At 33.9% G+C, this 17,647-nt stretch overlaps 2 protein-coding genes across 2 annotated transcripts in view; both read right to left on the reverse strand.

Annotated features, from left to right (window-relative positions):
• LOC126749023 (structural maintenance of chromosomes protein 2-like) overlaps window positions 1-17,647 on the reverse strand; it is a 445,423-nt gene that overhangs the window by 73,196 nt on the left and 354,580 nt on the right. The gene's annotated exons all lie outside the window — the stretch shown is intronic.
• On the reverse strand, window positions 1,946-16,084 carry LOC126749116 (uncharacterized). Its single transcript, XM_050458766.1, has 4 exons — window positions 16,062-16,084; window positions 15,634-15,976; window positions 14,880-15,035; window positions 1,946-2,530 (listed from the first exon to the last, which is right to left on the reverse strand). Exons 2-4 carry the CDS (start codon window positions 15,859-15,861, stop codon window positions 1,979-1,981), a joined length of 936 nt encoding a protein of 311 aa, XP_050314723.1. The 5' UTR covers window positions 15,862-15,976; window positions 16,062-16,084; the 3' UTR covers window positions 1,946-1,978.

A 17,647-nucleotide genomic window follows, 5' to 3' on the forward strand; every position in this document is an offset into this window, starting at 1 on the left:
ATATCACATTATTCAATATGCATAAAAGCCATTTTACTAATAAATATTTTACAAAAATTACAAAGTTGGCTAATGTGTAACTGCCAGTATTTATTTTTTATTAAATCTCTCTTGCTACTATCAATTTATTTTTAAAACAATGATTTATTTTGTTTTACTCTAAAATATTTGCCTAAATTTGGCAAAGTTATTAATATCGCGCTAACTTTGTGATTTTTAGGTTTAGGATATTAGCGCAAATAAACTTTTTTTAAGTATATTTTTCACATTTTGTCGAAAACCATTGTAATCAGCAGAAAAAATCCTACAAGTTTGCTTATTTACCCGACTCTGTATTTTAAATATTAACAAAGATACCAATAGTGCCGACTTAATCGGAGGCACCCTGCATACACTGTTCCTGCATTTCGACGAGTTCAGTATTTAATATCTCTTTTCGGGATGTCGGTCATAGCCATGTATGTCTTGTTCAGTAGTTTTTTCAATTTTTTTTTTAATGTATTATTTATTAAATCTTTTTCTGCCCATCTGCTGTATATATAAGGGGTAATACATATTAAGGGGTGATTCCTTGTAATTTTTTTAATAAAAAAAGTTTATATAAACATATTTCCGGAGACGCTTCGTTTTCAAGATACAGGGTGTTATTTTTATTAAATTGATTTTTCATTAATATCTAAAAAACACTTTTACCGAATTGGTTGAAATCTTTACAGTTTTTTAATAACTTTATAAGGTACCTATCCTTTGGCTTATTTGTACGTCGCTTAATGTTTGTGAAAAATAATAAAAACTTACTTTTTAGTTTAGAGTTTTAAATATCATAAAATTTTTATTAAATAAAATGCTCAAAATGAGAACCACGAGCGTCAATACATGCATGCAACCTTTTTCCATCGAATGTCACACACGTTGGAATATAGAAGAATCTACAATGTCTGTCTCTTAAATTAAATTATTTTCATCCACAACTGTCGTCGCATAAACAAGAGATTTTAGATATCTCCAAAAGAAATAGTCCAGAGGATTCGAGTCTGGCCATCGTGCTGGTCATAGCTGAGTCATCTCCACATTATTGTGGAAGTTTCTGAAAACTTCCCGTGAAAAACTTGTCTTATCTGCGAATAGAATTTTAGACGAAGTTTGAATTCTGCGCATTTTTTTTGAAGAAACCAGCGGCAAAACTCTAATCGTGCAGGAAAATCTCTTGGCAACAGTGCTTCCACCCATTAAATGTAGTATGGATAAAGTAAATTTGAGTGCAAAACTCAAAAAGACTCCAAACCCTTTGGTGGCTGTCAAACTGTAAAGATAATCTTCGCGTACTAGTTGTCGGATTGGCTTCCACTGCTTGCAGAATTGCTTCCCCTAATTGTTGAGTCATTATTATTGTCGGTCTACCAACGCGCTTAGCATTAGCAGTTAAAGATTCAGTTTCGGACAATCGGGCATGGAGTCTTATGAAAGTCCTTTAGGGTAGAATTTAGGTATTGGGAAAGCGTTCGTGTTAAAGTCGATGGGCTTATGCAGCATTTCCATCTGCAAGCCCATAAATAAAATGGTATAGCTATTTTTATATATTATTCCAAATAAAAACTATTTTTCAGCATTTTACATTTTTTTATAGAGGCCAGGGACGTGCTGTGATATGGTTTTTACTTATTTTCTTTAAACGAAGCAAGATATAGAAAATTTAGGGGACAAAAAAGTTCAATTTTTAATTGTTTTATTAAAAAAAAAAAAATTAACACTCTGTATCTCGAAAACGAAGCGTCTCCGGACAAATGTTTGTAAGAACTTTTTTACCTAAAAAATTACAAGGAACCCTTAAAATTAAAGTCGTCATTTATGTTACACCCATTTATTATTAGTAGTATAAGTAAATTAAAATAAAATGTAGTTTTATATTTAACATACAAATACGTTAAAAAAACCAGGTGCTAAATTCCTTTCTATCACTTTTATTTACATTAAAATGTTAATTAAATAATACTCTTGATATTACCCATAACCCTAAAATTATTGCACCAATTTTAACAGCATTAGGAGTGTCATGAATGATACCCATTAAACTGCCGTCCTCGAAATTACTTGACTCTCTCGGCTGCATGATAGGCAGAGGAATGGTATTAGTATATGTTATGGGTCTGTTTAATAACTTACTAACTTCTTGCTTAATCTGTGAACTGAATTTATCGAATTCTTTTCTATTAGTTGCGATCTCTTCTGAAAGTTTTTTATTTGATTCTAACAACTGCAAAGCAAAACCCGAGTTTGCTGGAACATGTACTGTTTGCAAGCTCTCAGATATTATCTCTTTAAGCTGCTGTTTTCTTAAAGTAGTATAAACAAATGCCAAAAATGAACCTGTAATACTGAGGATTATACCGAAGTATTTGGTATACTCCATTTGAGCTCTCTGTTTTTCGTGTGAATCCCTTATGGAATCAGTAAATGCCGTGAACAATTCCCTCTCAGTTTGGTCGTAGTCTTGGAATGTTTTGGAGATAGATTTTTCTAATTTTAGAACCTGCAATAAAGAAACAAAGCTTTATAGTCTAAATAATGCATGTTTTTATCATGTCCCTGCTTTGAGCTAAAACATAATCTATTTCCATCCATATTTGTTCAAGGCTTCGTCTATATGCACCCGATGAATATATAAACGATTTTATTGAGTATTAAGTAAACATATTTTTAAATAAGTAGATGGTTAAATAAGGTGCATAACTATAACACTAGAAATAATTTTATTCGATCTGATAAAATGTAACTATGGGAAACGTCAAACGTGTTAATAGAATTTCAACAAACTAGGTGTTATTTAAAAGAGGTATTATTGCAGAAATATACTCTTGTGCATAAACATTATCAGATTAGATCTTGTCCTGGATTATGAATAACTTTTAAAAATTGTCTTCACTTTAATCAAATTGTTACCTCTAGGTTAAAAAATATCTATCTATTTTCATATAAAGAGATCAATAAAACAAATTCAATCGATGCCTAGGCAACATCTACAGTCCTTGTTTTAACCCTCTAGGAGTAGTAAATGTCAGCTTTAGTATCTTAAAGGGAACGGGTACATGGTTTTAAAGGGCGTTCAATTCGTTTTTCAGCGGTATCCTACTTTGTTGTCTTTTTTCCAGATGTTTCCGAATACGCGTGTTTACACAAAAACCATTGCACTGGGTGTAAAAATACGTCACTTTTTTAAGCAAACATTAAAAGATGTTAGCAAACTTGAAAGATGTAGTCCCAACAAAAATATTATTGTTAATTTGCTTATCCTTATTGGGCTGTTCGGTGATTACTTTTAAGGGCATAAAACGTGAGAATGATTTCTCTTCAAGAAAGAACTAAAATTACTTTCATTAATGGAGAAGTTGGAAAGTGTGAAAGAAAGAAATTTGTTTTTAATGAAAGAAATCGTAATCGTGAAGTAAGGTTCGGTGGGAAATAGAAGAAAAAAAACGAACAGGTAATGAATAAAGGTGCTCAAATTAAGGTTTTGAGAATATTTTGGTGGAGAACCCACCAGTTCCTTGTGACAGTAAGCAACAGTGGCTGCTCATCCTAAGGGGCCAAGGAGCCATGGCACTGGTCGTAAAATGTATGAATTATTATATTTTAAAATTTTTATTATTTTTAAAATTTGTTTCAATTTCAATAATAACTACAATACCCAACCAAAAAACAAAACATTATCGGCATATATAATTTAAATAATTTTGCAGCACATTCCGAAATGGCTCCGCTGCTAATATGTCCATGCATTGGCAAGGGTTACTCGAGGTCACGCCATCAATGCTGTTTTAGAGTAAACATTACTGGGATTGCGCTGGTTCAATGGAAGAAGAAAAAGAGCGTTTTATTGCTTATAATCTAATAGTTTATATTACTGCACAGTGCACACAATACCGTAATTACTGATTGTATCTTTCGTTTACAGATTTAGCTTCGAGATTAAGCGAGAGCGAGAAATTTAAGAGTATTTAGTTGCTTTTATTAGGAGTATTTACTCTATTGCCGAGAGTTTTGGCTTTTAGCCGCGAAACGAGAGAATGAGAAAAAATGTGTCACTGGGACAAGGGACCGAGATTTTTTTTTACACCCGAAGAGCGAGTGGCGGGCAACTGCAATTTTCCGTGCTTATGATCTATTTTTAGATTTTTCGGGGAGGGGCTGGTAGCGAGCGTGACAATTATTTCAATAACAATACAAAGAAATCAACGAGAAAGAGGATTAAGAGATAGGCTTAATAATTTGAGAGAAATGGGTTGTTTCCACAACAAATGCGTTTTTAATACGATTAAATCCGAACCGAGCACGTAAGCGGGTGGCTCGGGTAAATTTTTTGACTACTTATTTATCGTTTTATTTACATTTTAGGTTCGTAAATTCGCAGTTAAAATATTGGGTGGGTATTATCCAAATTTAAACTGTAATTTTTGGTATTTATAAAACGACTGAGACTAAGAAAAAATGAAAAAATTCAACAATTTACTGGCAAAACCTTTTTCTAGACACCCGCGTTGGATGAGAAAATTCAAATTGGATTTTGTGGCATCTTAGAATTAGCCTTGCGAGGCGAGTCGGAAGAACTTCTAAATAAAGGAGCGCCAACAAGAAGTGGCTAAAGAAACAAACAAAAAACAAATTATCTAGTTGTAATTGTTGTTAAAACTACAGATATTGCAAACAACTTAGTGTTAACTCCATTAGTGATTATTTTTACGATAAATTGTCTCCAATAAGCCAGTGGGAAGATTCTGAAAGTTATTAAACCTTCCTGGATATAGTGCCATTTTAAAGTTAGTTTCTCCAAAAAGACAACCCGATCCTCGTTCCGATATATCTATTTAATTAAATTAAAAACTAGAGACCTTGGAAGTTTGTTATTCCATGTTGCAACAGATTGGGGTTCGATTTACTTTTACAGGGCATATAGATAGGGCATCACATTTTATGAAATAACATTTTATTGAATATTAAAAAAAAAATCAGATAAATTGCTTTTTTATGGTAGAATTCTTGGCATTTAAAACACCGCTGTACACTAATATCTTAGATTCTGTATCGTTGCCACTATAGAAAAAACTTTCTGCATTTCATAAATTTGCAAAAAAGCTCAGCCGAGCTTTCAGCAAAGATTGTTTTATTTTTGTTAATTCCCTAATGTATGTAATTGTTAGTTCATCATTTATTTCAATAAATTGGTTTTGCTCCCTCAATGCTTTCTCTATCTCATCCTTGGACATATCTCCCTCAACACCTACAATTTTAATTCTTGGTTTTCGTAATTTGCTGATGAATACTTCATATTCATTACCTAGTATGTTTTTAGCTTCTTCTTGGAATTTTTCGATATCTTTCTTTGTTTGACACTTTATTACTACACTACCTGCTTTCGCTTCTCTTGTATCTTTTACACTGACTTTCAGCTTTTCTAGTTTAATATTTTCTTGTATTTCTTCTTTGGTTTTTCTTGATAGTTGTACCTTTTTAGGCTTTATGATTAGGCTAGGTATATTCTTAATTGGTCGTAGAGTCGTTCTTTGGTTTATTTAGTGTTTTTGCATAAGAAAGCATTTGGGGATTATATTCTTGATTCATTAATATATAATGAATAAAAAGGTTTTGTTATTTTTACATAAATAAAAAGCCCCTGTAGCTTCGTCAATAGTTTTTTTTTTATTTTGCTTGCAAAATCCACAAGTACAGTAACTGTTGTTAATTCCAACGTCCCCGAATCCGATCTCTTTCAGATATCACAATTCGAAAGCGGCGCCCTCTCCGCCTCTTATGTCAACATAACAGCAGTACTTGATTAGTATCTAGCCGTATCCCACTTCAGTATTTGATTAGTCGCAGTTACGCTACCCTGCAGAATGGTGGGGATCACGTAAGTGAGGGGTTCAGTTGCAATAAACAGGAGTGTCGCGTTTTGTTTGGCGAAAGTTGCCATAAACGAGAGTTTACTGTGCAACTAAAGCTAGTTCGACAAACATTTAATTCCAGTATTGGACTAGAATATTCAAAAATTAGTTTACCTTGTAAAAAAACACCCTGTAAATTTGATGTTGTATTTATTAAAACTACAATCAGTTATGATTAGAATAAGAAAAAAATTATAAGGTTTAAATTAGCATGCCCACAGAAGTTGGTCAGCACGTTTAGGCAAGATGAAATTTTTAACAAATGTTTTAAGGCTAATTTCAGTGCAATAGGTATTATTAACGCGGTCATTATTTGCGGCCTGTTTTCTGTTGAAACACTATAGACCTTCTTTTTTAGTTAATTCACAAAAAATAGTCTACTAGGTTTCAGTCAAGTGTCAGGTGTTCTTGGAGGCCACGAAATCGACCACGTCGCTCTATCCAACTACTTGGAATCTGATTGTCTAGATCTTTTACATCAAAATTTGCTGGAGTACCATCATTCTGAATATGCAGTCCTCGTACATTTACATGGTGCTTAGTTACAAGTATTGTTGAAATACATAGGAACCAATTAAGGAATTATTAATAGTCACACCAAATATTGAGTGCAAATGTTGGTTGGGTATGACCCTTCCAACGAATGTGGATATTAAGTGGCTCTTACATGGGAATTGCCTATATTAAAAACAGAATTTTGTTTAAATTAGGCATTATCAGTAAATAAAATTCGAAAAAACATCCTTATATACGCTTGTATCCATTGCCAAAAAGCATCTCTGATCTCTCTCTTGTAATCTTTGTACCCGTTGGATATGATACAGTTAATAAAATAAAATTTCTTTGTGAAGCACACGCTATACAATTGAGCACTTATTCTTCTAATACTTCCTGTTATCGTCCTATTTCAATTCTGCGATCTTTGTCAAAAATAATAGAAAAATATTATAAAAAAAAGAATGATGGATTTTCTTCAAAAGTTAAATTGTTAGCTAATTAGGATCTCTTTAATACTAATAAACATATTTGTCATGCAATATTTAATTTTCTGGAGAAACTATATATCTGTCTGAATAATGGAGAGATAGCTGCGGCAGTGTTCTGTGATTTCTCCGGTTTTTCATTGTGTGAATCGAGAATTCTGCGGAAACTTTCTCATATGAATTTATAATAATAATTATATTAACAATAATAATAAAAATCACATCCTTTATTTGCCAACAAAACTATGTAAGGACGAAAAAGTAACGTTACACAAAGGAAGATCTAGCTCCCAATAGCCTTGATTTTTCTTATATAGAACACATAGAAGCAATAGTCATAAAATTTAAAATAAACACTTCATGTGCAACTAAAGAGGCTATGAGATACTAAAAGTACACCTACAAAAAATCTTTAAAGCCAGCCTCATTTTAGGACACGTACCACTAGCTTGGAGAGAGGATAATGTAATATTCATACCAAAAACGGGGCGTCGTCCTGAAAACGAAGCAAAATCATATCGCCCGATTAGTCTAACCTCCTTTCTTCTAAAAACAATGGAGAAAGCAATCGACCAATACATAAGAAGCGTAACTCTTTCTAGAACACCGCTCCACCCTAGACAATTTGCCTACCAAGCAGGCATATCTACAATAAGTGCATTGCACTGCCTCATAAGAGACATAGAAAAGTCAAACGACTGCAAAGAAATTGCTCTTACTGCATTCATTGAGGGAGCATTCGACAATACCTCACACCTGTCCATAACAAAAGCCTTGCAAGACTGGGGGGTGGAGGCCCCCATCGTAAAGTGGACAGGATCAATGCTCAAGCACCGCTCCATCACAGCAGAAATAAATGGAGCGACAGCAACAGTAACCACAGTAAAAGGATGTTCCCAAGGAGGGGTTCTGTCACCTCTACTGTGGACATTAGTAGTAAACAAAATTCTTAACATATTAAGTAGATCCGGATTCACAGTTCTAGGCTACGCAGATGACCTGGTAGTAATAGTTAGGAGCAAGCACGAGGGCGTAATATCGAATCGAATGCAAAGTGCCCTAAATACTATACAAAACTGGGGCGAAACTGAAGGATTATCTTTAAATCCTAGAAAAACAATTTTAGTGCCGTTTACCAGAAGAAGGACTCAGGGCACCTATATTAAACGGAACTCAGCTAACATTTTCTAACGAGGTGAAATACCTGGGGGTTACCTTGGACCACAAACTAACTTGGAACAATCATCTAGACAAGACCATTTCCAAAGCCATAGTGGCAATCTGGACATGCCGCAAACTCGTTGGCAAGACATGGGGGCTAAAACCGAAAATGGTATACTGGATCTACCAAACAGTCATTAAGCCCATCATCACATACGCTTTGCTGGTATGGTGGCCGAAGACCAAACAAACAAGACCAAATTAAACAAAGACCAAAGGCTGATATGTCTAGGAATAACCGGGGCAATGTCTACTTGTCCTACCACAGCCTTAGAGACACTGCTAAACATGCCTCCACTTCACATAAGCGTGAAAAAAGAGGCAATTAACAGTGCTCACAGGCTTTTCCAAACCGGCAAATTCAAGCCTGGGGATTTAAGTGGTCACCTGCGAATCCTCGAAGAAATTAAACTGGAAAATGCCAGCAAACCACGTGACCACATAACGGCCATGCTGGATCTAGAAATTCCATTCGAAGTGATCATAGATGATCGCCAATCATGGGAGAAAAAAGAAGTACCAAAAGCCGACAATGCATCGCTATGGTACACAGACGGTTCCAAACTAACAGAAGGAGCAGGACTGGGCGTGTGAGGCCCTAACATTAAGATCTCAAAGTCACTGGGCAAATACCCTAACATCTTTCAAGCTGAAGTGGTTGCCACAGACATATGTGCAGAAGAGTGCATCAACCAAGGCCTCCAAAGAAAACACATATTTATACTATCAGACAGCCAAGCTGCTCTAAAGGCCCTGAAAACTTTTAAATGTGATTCAAAGCTAGTCTGGGAGTGCAAACAAACCCTAAAGCGCCTTATAACAAAGAATCAAGTAACACTAATGTGGCTACCTGGCCACTGGGGTATAGAGGGGAACGAAGAAGCCGATCGCCTTGCAAAAAAAGGGGCTCAAACACCATACTATGGTCCAGAGCCATACTGTGGTTTAATGAAGACCCACATCACCGAAGACCTAAACAGGTGGGAAAAAGAACAATTGCTGTCGCACTGGAGAAGAGCACCAGGACTAAGACAGGCAAAAAAGTTTATAACCACTTCTAGCAAAAGAGCTGAATAGCTCCTAGACATGAACAGATCAGACATCAGAACATCAGTCGGACTCCTAACCGGTGATTGCCCAGTGAAATATCACCTAAAGGCAATAGGTATAACAGAGGACGACCAATGTAGATTCTGCAGCAATGCCACAGAAACAGCAGAACACCTGCTCTGTGAATGCCCGACCCAACTCTGCAAGAGGCTCAAGTACCTGGAAGGGGTACAACCAACACCTCAAGAAGTGGGACAACTACCTCCCAAAAATATAGCTTTGTACGGCAGAAGTCTAAGACTTTTTGAGACAAACTAAGACAAGTAGAGTTATGCACAAAATATCTCATAGGTAGCAGTGCTGAGCGGCGGATCAGCCGAAACGACTCCCTTCTCAATCTACAATCTACAATCATGTGCAACTAAAAGCTAAACGGTTTTTTTAAATTGGACTTTAGAAGCCCCTGATATGAGCAGCTAGCATTCTATATGTCCTGGTGGCCATATAATAAATAGATCCCTAAGAGGAGCCCTTTCATAGTAGGCGAAATTATGTAATGAAATTCGCAGATCGTCTCTATGTCGCGTAATCATAGTCACATCCACAGCGTACCTTGCCCTGTTCTTAATAAACAAATGATATATAATAACACCAAGGAAGAAAAGTATAAGGAGGCTATAAGCGAGTATTTATAGTCTGCTGAAGTAAAGTCTACAGGAGATAAACCTTATTTAGGTCCTATAGACCTTCTGTAGGTCAGGCCCAAGAAACAGCGAATGATACGCTTTTGCATTCTAAATATGGGTCAATGTGTATTCCTAAGAATTTAATACTGGTTATAGGTATTGACTACCCACCAAACCGCACAAATATAAATTCCAAGACAACAGTGGTCTTGGTTATCGTTATAAAAATGAATCAACTACGTTTGACAACTTAACTGTGTAGACACCAGGTCCCCACGCGCTCCACTGCAGTTGAGCAGCCCCGTGAAAGATCTAGCATTGTCTTCCTGGCTACTATAATCGATGTGTCGTCGACGAATTGACAAACCGTATCAGAAGGGAACAGCTCAGGCAAACCATATCACAGGAAGAGCACGGATGTCAAGATTAAGCCAAAGCACACCTCTACTGGAGCCTTTCTCTCAAGAAACTCCATTGCACTGTAAATGGGCTTTTCCGTCGAGCTTTTGGGAATGAATCGGTATTGATAATTATTTATTACTTGATGTTAAATAATTCATAATTATTTGATAGATAACCTTTTCAAATAGTTGCGATATGGATAATATACAGTGCTTTCATTTCAAAACGATCCACCCTTAATAACTTTCTTAAAAAAAAAAAAAAAAAACACGTCAAATTAGATATACAGGGGGACGTTTAATTATGCATTTACTGAAGTTCTGTCAATCACCTCCTCACCTCCAGCTAACCTCACTTTAGTATGTCAATTGAGAACCCCCATCGTGTGATAGATACATCATAGTAAGGAGCGTAAAATTCTCTATTCAACGGTACCAAAAAAAATGAAATCGGTAAATGTGTAAGCAAATAGTTAGCGAAAATGTCTAGAAATAATGAATATTTTATTTACACCAAACTTTGGTATTTTAAATGAATACTTTTAGTGTGGTACCTACATCATTTTAAAATTCTTACATTTTTTATGATCATCAAAAAAAAATACAAGCAATTTAGAAGTTAAAATGCGTGGTAACAAACAGTACATTTAGTTCAAGCAAATTATTTATTTGTATTTGTACCGTTGAATAGAGAATTTTACGCTGCTTACTATGATGTATCACACGATGGGGATTCCCATTTGATATATTAAAGTGAGGTTAGCTGGAGGTGAGGAGGTGATTGACAAAACTTCAGTAAATGCATAATTAAACGTCCCCCTGTATATCTAATTTGACGTGTTTTTTTTTTCTAAGAAAGTTATTAAGGGTGGATCGTTTTGAAATGAAAGCACTGTATATACGGATAACGAGCGATAGTTGGCAATATTCGTTTTCTCCTTTCTTAAAAACAGGCACTAGTTTTCACAGTCTTAAGAGTAGGAGCTAAAATTTGAATAACGAGACTTTCATTGATGACATTGGAAATGGGTCCGGGTAACAACTTCAACAAATTTTAAAATACCGGAATTTTATCTAAGCCAGAAAATGTATACGGAATTAATGTTGTTCATCAATATCTTAAATATATCCTGAGAATTAACAGGGTAAAGAAATATGATAGGATAATCATTATGCAAGTCCTGTATATTGAAGTTACCGGTTTGTTGATGGCCAAAAGTAAAATGTTGATTAAATAATTCGGAGATAAAGGCTGGGTTTTCGATGGTCCGACCATCTTCCCTTAAAACAATATTGTTGTTAGTTTTATTTTTACCTGCCTTAGATTTTATGATTGACTATGCCGATTTTATCTATTTTTTTGATTTTGCTGTCATTAATAATCATTAATTTTGTTTCTGTTTATTAGAGGATATGTAACATCCATATTGTTTACTTTCATGTTTGTATGTAATGTAGTGTTCCCTAGAATTAGTATACTCTTACCAAACATACAGATACTTTATGTATTTACAATATCTCTTTATCTCTGGTGGAATTCAGGATGGCTTGTTACTTTTTATCCTAGTTGTTCGCATTGGAAAAGCCAGATCAAAATAATGATAGATTAATTAATGTGAGTTTTAGTTTAGTATTAATCTTCTCTCGTATCGTTAGAGAAACACGTGTCAAGAGTAGGATTAATTTGTTTTTGAGTTTTGAATAGTGGTAAAACCGTCTTGTCATTTAAGTGTCAACTTTGATGAATTGTTTTTCACAGGTGCAAGTTTCCACTAGAAGTTCTGTTTTAGGACTACTACTCTTCCTGTTATACCGGGTAGTGCGTCGCCGAGCGGAACATAGGAAAACCCATGTAAATTTTAAGGGGATCAATTATTGGCTTCCCTGTACATTTTACAGAAAAAATGTAAGATAACTTTTTGAAAAGACCAATCAGGCAAACCCTCGTGCAAAGTTTCAAAAAATTTTAATAAGAGAATCTTGAATTATTCAATTAATTGTAATTGCAAAATTAGCAAATTTTCGGTTCAGGTAAAACCAAACGGGCACCAATAAAATGAATATTCTCACTGACGTGAGGAAAAGTATTGACACCTATACTTGATGAGGCTGAAATATATTTCCAGCAAGACGGCGCTCCTCCTCACTTTGTTCTACCCGTTCGGCAATGGGTAGCCGACGAGTTTCCAGATAAATGGATAGCGAAGGGGGCCTGATAGAATGGCCTGCTAGATCTCCTGATATAACGCCGTTAGACTTTTTTCTATGGGGTCATTTGAAATCTATTGTGTTTACTCCCCAACCTGAAAGTTGGAAATGTCCGTCAGGAATTTGAGCATCGCCTATATCATTGTTTGGCCAAAAACGGGCAACATTTTGAACACTTATTGAAATAAAAACTGATATTTTCATGTTTTTGTTTTCTATCTAAACAAATTAAGATAAACAAAGATTTTTCTAATTTTCTCGAAAACGAATCGACCGATTTAAAAAAATCAAACGTCAAAATAAAAGATTTCAAAAGACCTTTTAAACAAGCTATTACTCGATACCCCTTGCCATTTAAAATTTTTAAGGGGATGACCCTGGGGGGCAGAGAAAAGGGGTGAAGTAATTTTAGGTTAGAAAGTTGTCCCCCCTTGACAAACCTTTTGACGTATTTCGGCGTTTTTTTTTTAAACAGTGGTTTTTGATAAATCCATAGTGGGAAGTTTTCAAATGAACACCCTGTACACTATTTGCATTTTTTTGACTGAATTTGATTAAAAAATATTTCATTTAGGTATATGATGAGAGGTATAGAGATATTAAAATCACATGAATTTAAATTACATATAAGTCTATTCGATGATGACATTATTTTACTATTTTTACTCTCTTGTATATTTTTTCCAAACGTTCACATACTACCGTTGATTTTATTGATTGTAAATTGGACGTAGGACAACCTAACTTTTTAATTTCAGCTTTTTCTTCAAAGGATGTTCAATTTTCTAAAATATATTCAATAGTATTCATTATTAATAGTATTTACATTTAACGCAAAAAAATTGTCCAACCGAAATGACTATACCAGATCCGCAATGAAAATAAACTATTTAGGCACAGCTGAACTCCAAATAGTTGCAAAAACTTACAGCCACAGTAAATGCACGATGCTGCCTGTTGGTATGGCATAGCAACCACAGATCTGTTGCGTGGCCGACGAGCTTCCAGAAAAACCTTCGTTCCACAGGGTCTCATGTGAAACGAAAGTTTAGCTACCACCAACTCCATTTAAACCATACTTATTCACTCTTGCAGAAATTTTCAAAATTATTTCTGGATAAATCTCCCTGCACACTGCCGCAGCTGTCGGTTTAGGCTTGGATGGGGAATTCTGTAGGTTACAAAGAGAATTTAATAGTTTAACCTGTTTAATTTTATTTTTTATGAATTTAATAATTTTACATTTCAGCATCCACCATAGTCTTTAACCAAGAATTCAATCATATGTGAAGGAATAAAAATGTTCAACATTTTCCTCTGGAAATCAAAAGTTTGGGGAGTGGTAAACTTTTAACTAAGCAGGTTAGGATGTTATTGCTGACTAAGGCCTAGTATTCTTTTCATAAACTGTTTAATCATAGATTGTAATTTTATAATAGTACCTATGTTTTTACTTTTTTAACAATTTTACTATCTGTTTTTATCTCTTTTCTTGTGTGTACATGAGTGGTTATGGATGTAGTTTGATTTTGTTTTTCACTTCAAATTCCACTTAGTAGGTTTATTTTAGTTTATTTTCTTTGTAAAATAATTGTTTAATCATAAATTGTAATTTTATAATAGTGTGTTTTTACTTGTTAACAATTTTACTATCTGTTTTTATCTCTTTTCTTGTGTGTACATGAATGGTTATGGATATAGTTTGACTTTGTTTTTCACTTCAAATTCAATTTAGTAAGTTTACTTAATTTTTTTTGGCTTTGTAAATATTGAGTGTTGAGCTCCTTGTACAAGAAAGCATTTTTGAATTGATTTTATATTTAAATAATCCAGTATTATGCCAGCAAAATTTACTAGTAATAAATAGAGAATAAAGTAGAAAAAAACTAGTAATGAAGATAGAGGAGCTTTTTATTTATGCAAAAATGACAAAATTCTGTATTTTTGTAATAAAGTCATATTGACAAATTTAATAGAAATACAAATAAATTATGCATACCCTTCAAAAAACTCAAAGGTTGGCTTTTTGAAAGAGCATGTAAATCATTGCTATACACATTTAGTGGTTATACACATATTTAGAAAATTTATAGTGTAGGGATAAACATTTTGATTTAGATAATAATTGTATTTCTCAATTTTTTTACAGTTTTAGATTTAAATGACATTTATTTGACAAATTCTAGCTATAATAATAATAATAATAAGCCTTTATTTCCAACAGGCAACTTGCCCAACAACAAGGAAAAACTATAACTTAAACACATGGGTCTTAATCCCAAGAGTAATGAGCCACCAAAATATCAAAAATTGCATGAACCGGAGACAGATCCAATTAAATATACCGCATATTGTATTAAAAAAAAGTGAATATGTAAAATCATGGTTTACCTCAGTTTCCTTTTTCATGAGTTCTAAATATTTTTCCAGATCATCTTGTCTTTTTATTTTATGAATTTCATCTTGTAGCTCCATTGATTTCTCCCTAATAGTAGTAAGCTGCCTACTTACATCACGGCGCTTTGCTTGAATTTCTAGCAACTGATCCTGTAAAAGTTATTTAAGATTTTACAATCTTAAAAAAAAGCTTTGGGTAACAAATGCTGTTACTAAAAATAATTATAATGATGAATAAAGTGCAAATAATTTTTATAGTGTCTAACATAAGGATAATATTTTAAATTTGTGTTCATGTAATATTTTGTATATTAAGTATAATAATTTTTTAAGTTATGGAACAAATATTTTAAGTTGAGTAAGAAAATATATTTAAAAACATCTATCAAGCATTTATCTCCATAGCACCATATAAATGCCAAGTTTATACAACTCTCAGTAATGTATAATCTTATTAAATATTACTATAACCTTAATTCACAATTTAGATTACTATGGGTTTATAAAATTTCATAGTGACAACTCATAAGTTTTTATGATTACTATTTTTATAAATTTGAATTGCTATTTTAATTTGATAAGTTCTATAAAACCACTTTTGTAAACAGAGAATGGCACTTTAGTGCATAAGTTATCCATTAAGAGTTATAAAAGTGTATATACTAGAGTACAGAAGCATTGTGAAGCACTAAATATATCCGTGATGTAATAAATGGTAATAAAACAAAATAAAAACGGAATTACCTACCTGTAGAGCATTAACCTTTTCTTGGGCCAAGTTAACTTTGTCCAAACCAGTAATTTTCACATACCAATCATTAAACTGACTAAACTTCTGACTTAGAATCTTTACTTGGTTTGCTTTTGCTGCTTGGATGTGCGGTGTGGCTTCTGCTATAGTTTTGGAAATTGATTTTTTTAAAGCTTCTATGGTTTGATTTGTGGCAATTTGTCTGACTGGCAGGGTGAATCTCATCTTTATTTTATCAATGGGTTATAATCTTGGACTATGAAAATTAAAAATTAAACCAGAGAAATCTTGCTTCAGTTAAGTAATAAAAAAGGATCCCTCATCCCCGAGTTGGAATGAACTGAAATAAAATTGATAAAATACAAAGGAATCGTATAAATACCTTATTGAAAATAATATCATTGCTAATCAAAGAAAACTCACACACAACTACTTAAAAACTTAGCACAGAACTACTTAAAAACTTCAAGCATCAAAAAGCTAATTAAGGTTAGGTCCATAGGATTTTATTTTCATCAAAATCTTTATTATGAAGCATAGATTAATACTTCAAAGATATGAACCTTTATAAAGCGCCAATAGAACACTGAATCGTCTACTGAATGTTGCGCCCTCTAAATGTCGGGAAGTAGTACTAACTGGTAGCAAAAATAGGTCTGACATTATCAGATATATCATATTGTAAAATCTAAAATTTGATTTATCGAAAAAAGTAGGCAGATTAAAAAAGTGTAAAATGAGACTCTTTTTTTGTCTCCATATTTCTGAAAGACCCACACATTTCCTACTAAATTTATAGGCCAGGGTTTCGGAAATTAAATAAAAAACATTCACAAAATCCATTAATAGGGGAGCGAGGAGTAACTGCGAACCTTTAAGGAAAAATAATTGTTCAAAAGTATTCATGTTAGAGGCATGGTATTTGATGTGAATGGCCAAGAAACGTATTAGAAAGAATATCATAAGAGCGAAGGCATTAAAGGTTAAAAAAATAAGTCAAAATATTTTATCAAAAATATATTGCAAGTTCAGCATTACCCGAACATTAAAGGTAATACCGTACACCTATGGGATAATACCTCAAACAGAAACAAAAATTTTCAAAAAATAGTTTAGTTTGAACAAAAGTCGCAAATATAGTTATTTGCTGTTTCTGCACCACTGCAAAGTTTGTGAACCCAGCCTCCACAACCAATACAGCGATACCAAACCTCTGATTTTCCAACATCTCCGCATATAAGACACTATTCACCTCCATTTGGCTCAGTTTTCATAATTTCCAGATCCATATCATCCATTTCGTCATCGTCTTCACTGTACGACTCAAACACCTTTCTGATGACCGTTTTTTTTTTTGAGGTAGATTTTTTTCTCTTCTCTTTTTCTTCTTTTATATTTTGTTTTCTCAATTTTTCTTCCATTACTGGTTTAAAGGGGGTGGACGTGAGAATCTCTGACTTTTGTTTTCGGCATCGTTTTGATTGTTTTGCATTTTTCGGGGCCGCCTTTTTTGGCAAAGTCAACAAAAAAGATACGCAGTGACTTTACAGCGTGTGTTGAGTGCTTTCTCGGGTTTATTTAAAAATGAAAGGAAAGAAAAAATATCGCAGCGCGTTTCGTACTAGCTTTACCAAGTGAGCGAACGAGCTAGAGCTTCTGCTGTCTGCGGAAATTGTTGACCTTCCGTCGGTTAATGTAGCCTGGGAAATAATGAGTTCTAAATATGAGGCTCTCCTAACGGCAGATAATGAGATTTGTAGTTGTTTTATGGAAATTGCGTAGAGAAGTGAAAAGGATTTAGCAGATACCTACAAAAAGCGGTTTGTAGTTTTGAAACTTAGGTTCCAGAGAACACAGAGGTCGAGGGTGACTATGTTACAAAGTGAAGCTGATAATGACACTGACCGGGGATCTATGGTGGTTAGCACAGGTAATCAAACTGGTAAGCGGAAATTTAAATTACCACGAATAGAGCTAACTAAATATGATGGTAATATACGTGAATGGTTGC

This window comes from Anthonomus grandis, chromosome 2 (assembly GCF_022605725.1).
Source record: "Anthonomus grandis grandis chromosome 2, icAntGran1.3, whole genome shotgun sequence".
NCBI classification, from domain to species: domain Eukaryota; kingdom Metazoa; phylum Arthropoda; class Insecta; order Coleoptera; family Curculionidae; genus Anthonomus; species Anthonomus grandis.